Here is a 6,213-nt window from a genome sequence, read left to right as displayed (position 1 = left end):
CAGGCAGGTGAAAGCTCCGCCGCTCACACACCGGGCAGGCAGGTGACAGCTCCGCCGCTCACACACCGAGCAGGCAGGTGACAGTCCCGCCGCTCGCACCCCGGGCAGGCAGGTGACAGTCCCGCCGCTCACACACCGGGCAGGCAGGTGACAGCTCCGCCGCTCACACCCCGGGCAGGCAGGTGACAGTCCCGCCGCTCACACCCCGGGCAGGCAGGTGACAGCTCCGCCGCTCACACGCCAGGCAGGTGACAGCTCCGCCGCTCACATCCCGGGCAGGAAGGTGACAGTCCCGCCGCTCACACCCCGGGCAGGCAGGTGACAGTCCCGCTGCTCACACACAGGGCAGGCAGGTGACAGCTCCGCCGCTCACACACCGGGGAGGCAGGTGACAGTCCCGCCGCTCACACACCGGGCAGGCAGGTGACAGTCCCGCTGCTCACACCCCGGGCAGGCAGGTGACAGCTCCGCCGCTCACACGCCAGGCAGGTGACAGCTCCGCCACTCACATCCCGGGCAGGAAGGTGACAGTCCCGCCGCTCACACCCCGGGCAGGCAGGTGACAGTCCCGCTGCTCACACACAGGGCAGGCAGGTGACAGCTCCGCCGCTCACACACCGGGGAGGCAGGTGACAGTCCCGCCGCTCACACACCGGACAGGCAGGTGACAGTCCCGCTGCTCACACCCCGGGCAGGCAGGTGACAGCTCCGCCGCTCACACACCGGGCAGGCAGGTGAAAGCTCCGCCGCTCACACACCGGGCAGGCAGGTGAAAGCTCCGCCGCTCACACACCAGGCAGGCAGGTGACAGTCCCACAGCTCACACACCGGGCAGGCAGGTGACAGTCCCACAGCTCACACACCGGGCAGGCAGGTGACAGTCCAGCCGCTCACACCCCGGGCAGGCAGGCGACAGCTCCGCCGCTCACACCCCGGGCAGGCAGGTGACAGCTCCGCCGCTCACACACCGAGCAGGCAGGTGACAGTCCCGCCGCTCACACACCGGGCAGGCAGGTGACAGCTCCGCCGCTCACACCCCGGGCAGGCAGGTGACAGCTCCGCCGCTCACACACCGAGCAGGCAGGTGACAGTCCCGCCGCTCACACACCGGGCAGGCAGGTGACAGTCCCGCCGCTCACACACCGGGCAGGCAGGTGACAGCTCCGCCGCTCACACCCCGGGCAGGCAGGTGACAGCTCCGCCGCTCACACCCCGGGCAGGCAGGTGACAGTCCCGCCGCTCACACACCGGGCAGGCAGGTGACAGTCCCGCCGCTCACACACCGGGCAGGCAGGTGACAGCTCCGCCGCTCACACACCGAGCAGGCAGGTGACAGTCCCGCCGCTCACACACCGGGCAGGCAGGTGACAGTCCCGCCGCTCACACACCGGGCAGGCAGGTGACAGCTCCGCCGCTCACACCCCGGGCAGGCAGGTGACAGCTCCGCCGCTCACACCCCGGGCAGGCAGGTGACAGTCCCGCCGCTCACACACCGGGCAGGCAGGTGACAGCTCCGCCGCTCACACACCGAGCAGGCAGGTGACAGTCCCGCCGCTCACACACCGGGCAGGCAGGTGACAGTCCCGCCGCTCACACACCGGGCAGGCAGGTGACAGCTCCGCCGCTCACACCCCGGGCAGGCAGGTGACAGCTCCGCCGCTCACACCCCGGGCAGGCAGGTGACAGCTCCGCCGCTCACACACCGGGCAGGCAGGTGACAGTCCCGCCGCTCACACCCCGGGCAGGCAGGTGACAGTCCCGCCGCTCACACCCCGGGCAGGCAGGTGACAGTCCCGCCGCTCACACACCGGGCAGGCAGGTGACAGTCCCGCCGCTCACACACCGGGCAGGCAGGTGACAGCTCCGCCGCTCACACACCGGGCAGGCAGGTGACAGTCCCGCTGCTCACACCCCGGGCAGGCAGGTGACAGCTCCGCCGCTCACACGCCAGGCAGGTGACAGCTCCGCCGCTCACATCCCGGGCAGGAAGGTGACAGTCCCGCCGCTCACACCCCGGGCAGGCAGGTGACAGTCCCGCTGCTCACACACAGGGCAGGCAGGTGACAGTCCCGCCGCTCACACCCCGGGCAGGCAGGTGACAGTCCCGCCGCTCACACCCCGGGCAGGCAGGTGACAGTCCCGCCGCTCACACCCCGGGCAGGCAGGTGACAGTCCCGCCGCTCACACACCGGGCAGGCAGGTGACAGTCCCGCCGCTCACACCCCGGGCAGGCAGGTGACAGTCCCGCCGCTCACACCCCGGGCAGGCAGGTGACAGCTCCGCCGCTCACACACCGGGGAGGCAGGTGACAGCTCCGCCGCTCACACCCCGGGCAGGCAGGTGACAGTCCCGCCGCTCACACCCCGGGCAGGCAGGTGACAGCTCCGCCGCTCACACCCCGGGCAGGTAGGTGACAGTCCCGCCGCTCACACCCCGGGCAGGCAGGTGACAGCTCCGCCGCTCACACGCCAGGCAGGTGACAGTCCCTTCGCTCACACCCCGGGCAGGCAGGTGACAGTCCCGCCGCTCACACCCCGGGCAGGCAGGTGACAGCTCCGCCGCTCACACGCCAGGCAGTTGACAGCTCCGCCGCTCACACCCCGGGCAGGCAGGTGACAGTCCCGCCGCTCACACCCCGGGCAGGCAGGTGACAGCTCCGCCGCCCGGCAGCCACACACCAGAGCGCATCATGCTCCTTCTTGTTATTGTTGTTACTGGCCAGAAGCTGGAGCCGGGCAGTGTGACGTCACGGCCACGTTCTCCGGGCCCGCCCCCGGCCGGCGCTCTGGGAGACAAGGGGCGGGAGGAGGAGGAGGAGGCAGAGCAGTGCTGATCCCACGTGTGACGAGCTCCTTCCCGGCTCAATAATCTTGTGTTGTGGGCTCCTCGTAGCTCAGCTGCTGCCTGTCTCCGTGTGTGACACACAGTAGTGCCAGTGCTGGAGTGCCGCCGCCGTGCCCGTGTATGAGCCCCGCTCCGCTGCCTTTTTGCCGCTTGTTCTTTACTTGTTATTATTTTCTCATCTAAGTGTGTGAAGGGGCTATGGAGGCAGATGGGAGCCAGGCCACCTGCGGGAGTCCGAGCGATTCTCAGCACGACCCCGGGTAAGTGCCCTGTGCTGGTGCCCTGCGGAGGGCAGGATGGGGGTGTGGGCACCGGGGACCCTGAGGGGCACGGCGATGTGGGCATCCCCTGCTCTGCCTCCTGGCGGGGGCCTCCCTCCGCGGTGTGGAGCGGGCAGATCCCCTGGCATCCCTGTGCCCCTCATCTCTGCCGCTCTCTCTTCTCTCCCTTTAAGCTTTTGTAAGTTACACGTCAAAATGGCCGATGTGACATCTGTGCTGACTTGTGTTGTGTTTTCTCCCCCTGTAGTAAGATGTTTATCGGCGGCCTGAGCTGGCAGACCTCCCCAGGTAAGCTGCCCCCATGCCCCTCTCCGCTCTTTGTTCCTTCCCTGCTGCCAGCTTCTCCCTCTCCTCCTCATTTCTTTCTCTCTTTCTTCCCCCTTTCCGAGTCCTCTATTCGACCCCTATCGCTATTTGGGCTCTTTGGATGGGGGTGGCTGCTGCTGGACTGTTAACCCTTCACGGCTGATGGCTGTCATCTCTTCTGTTTGTGCACAGACAGCCTCAGAGACTATTTTAGCAAATTTGGAGAAATCCGAGAATGCATGGTGATGAGGGACCCCACCACAAAGCGATCCAGGTAACGTCCATGTGCCTTGTAGCGGGCATGTAGAACTTGTGGTGGCCCCATAGGCGCCTGGCCTGGGCTCCGATACCATCTGGATGTCAGGCACACACCCCCTTGTCTCCGCCTGATCATCACTACCAGGGCTCTGTGCCAGCAAGTGTCTCGGGCACCACTAGACCCATTGTGCCTTCTGCCCTGGCCAATAATGTGCCCTGCCGCTCTCACCCTCCTTATCACACTTGTATCTTCTTATTGTCTTGTTTCTGTTTCTCCTGCACTTCCACAAAGTGGAGACCTCACACCCCCTGGCCAGGGTTAGCTGCCATGATGTAGCCCAGCTTGCTGCAGAACCCCTACATGTGCCCAGCCGGCACTTCTGATATGTGACTTATTGATCTGTATTTGTTCTGTCTTGTTTTTTCTGTTAATTTTCGCCTTGTTTCCGTGCTCGATGTTTAGCGCTCATTGTCATTTCTCTTGTTCTTTGTCTGATTTCAGAGGCTTCGGCTTTGTTACGTTTGCAGATCCCGCAAGTGTAGATAAAGTATTAGCTCAACCCCACCATGAATTAGATTCCAAGACGGTATGTTGTGTTTTTTTTTTAATTATTTTTACAATTTCTCTTTTCTGCTCTGTGGTTGGATGGCTTGTTGTAATGTCTAGCAGCTCTCACCTGGTCCGGCTAAACTTTCTGCATTACACCTGCTCGTTCCTTTCATCAGCTATACCTTCTATTATAATTCTTATCATTATTGTTAGACTTGACGATGAGTAGCAGGGAATCATTTTATTCTTTAGTCTATAAAACACTAGTGGAGGTCACCTCATTATCACTTAGTTAGGCCAGGTGACCTTAGGGGTTCTAACAATCTTGAAATCTGGAATATTCGCTGTCACTTTTGGCTTGTTAGGGGTATCAGATCCCAATTTGTCTGTGACAGGTCTTCCAGGCTTGTCTGTATCTCACCTAGGGGTTTGCATAACACAAGAGAGGGGAAAGTGTGGCCTTTTCTGCACCCTATTACCCAGTTTAATTATGCCTTAACAAAGCTTGGAGAAAGGACACTGACTAAATATCCCCTGTATTGCTGCTATGGTGCTTAATGAGGAGGGAAAGGTGAGCTAATTACACTGATTAGATAAAGGATTTTTTAACAACTGTTAAATGTCAGGACTTTAACCCTGTCCTCATCTAGGCACATTGTTACTGATGGAAGGGAGAAGAATGAGCTATATGATGCATTTTTCTAGTGGCGACAGTTTCCGTCCTTACTGACCGGTCTAGATATGTGCACGTCTATCTGTGGCGTAATCTGTTGTTGTATCTACCAACTGCTAAAACTGTGCCTTCAGGGCCATTATTTTTGAGCCAATACAACTTGTCCACACAAGGTCATTGAACTTCATCCTGCTTTTTTGTTGTTGTTGTTGCTTGATCATTGTTTAATTGTCATTATTATTGTATGATTTTATATAGAAAAGTGCAGAAAGGTCAATATTATTTTATTAAGTGGTAACATGTCCATTTCATGCTGGAGTGTTATTAGGAGACTTTACCCTTTGGGGACACGTGAGCCCGGGTATCGAGGGAAGGCTGAGTGGTCCATGGAACGTGATGGCGTGTCTGTCACTATGTGCTTGGCTGTTGTTAGTGTAGCGTTGTCTAGTCGTTGACTCGTGTTAGAACATTCAGTGCAGGATGCAGCTCGGTTGGGTTTTGGCATGGAGTCACTGTTCTTGTTTACACTTGCGTTAAAAGTTTGCTATTTTTTTAGGTAATGGCCTACAATACACATAAATGGTGTGCTAGTTGTTGCTTTTTTGTAGATACCGCAAGTAGGATCGACTGCGACTAACTTATGTCAGTTTGGTATCGGGTGTACGTAAATGGTCTGTCACGCATCTCGTCTTTAAGGCATTGTTTTCTCCAAAAATGCACTGCATCCTTTAAAAAAAAATATAAGCTATAAAAACCTTATTTGGATATATTATCCATGAACGAGATGATAAAAAATCGCCGGCATCTATGCTCTGGTGAAGTTGAATCTTTTATTGGTCTATGAAAATCTTACCTGTTGCACTTGCCCATCTTGTTTTCCTCCCCGGTAATCTGATGCTTTGGTGAGATATTAGAATTCTCACTGTTTTTGTATCCGGTATTGAAGAGTAGGATTAATGGCTCGTTTTAATGTGAACTCTATCCCTGTAGACCAGAGGAAGGGGGCGACGGTCATTTGTGAGCATTATTGAGATTTGTCGACATGTTTTCCGTTGTGCAGATTCATCTTCACCCTGCATTTCATTTAGTAAAGTGGAGTGCTGCCTCTACGTTGCACAGCACCCGGCGATTTCCCATTACGTCTGTTGGTGACATTATTAAATCCATTGCTGCTTTTTGAAGTAAATGGGGTGATGGTGGTCGGGGGAATCTATTGCAGCAGAACTCTCGGCGGAGCTGCTTGGATTCGTGTGTTTATCTTCATTTTGAAGCTTCTTGCCAGCCACAACATTTGCTTATTT

General features: G+C 57.9%; 1 protein-coding gene across 7 annotated transcripts in view; it reads left to right on the top strand.

The window, feature by feature from the left end:
* Positions 1–2,789: 2,789 nt before the first annotated feature.
* MSI2 (musashi RNA binding protein 2) overlaps positions 2,790–6,213 on the top strand; it is a 973,036-nt gene continuing 969,612 nt past the window's right edge. For all 7 annotated transcript variants that reach the window (XM_069757787.1, XM_069757784.1, XM_069757786.1 and 4 more), the window contains exons 1-4: positions 2,790–3,104; positions 3,373–3,413; positions 3,624–3,705; positions 4,192–4,276. In XM_069757787.1, the coding sequence (XP_069613888.1) occupies positions 3,043–3,104; positions 3,373–3,413; positions 3,624–3,705; positions 4,192–4,276 (270 nt within the window). In that variant the 5' untranslated portion in view covers positions 2,790–3,042. The remainder of the gene's footprint in view (positions 3,105–3,372; positions 3,414–3,623; positions 3,706–4,191; positions 4,277–6,213) is intronic.

This window comes from Ranitomeya imitator, chromosome 3 (genome assembly GCF_032444005.1).
Source record: "Ranitomeya imitator isolate aRanImi1 chromosome 3, aRanImi1.pri, whole genome shotgun sequence".
In the NCBI taxonomy this organism is placed as follows: domain Eukaryota; kingdom Metazoa; phylum Chordata; class Amphibia; order Anura; family Dendrobatidae; genus Ranitomeya; species Ranitomeya imitator.
The sequence above is the reverse complement of the archived record's forward strand: the minus strand, read 5'-3'. Positions and strand labels throughout refer to the sequence as shown.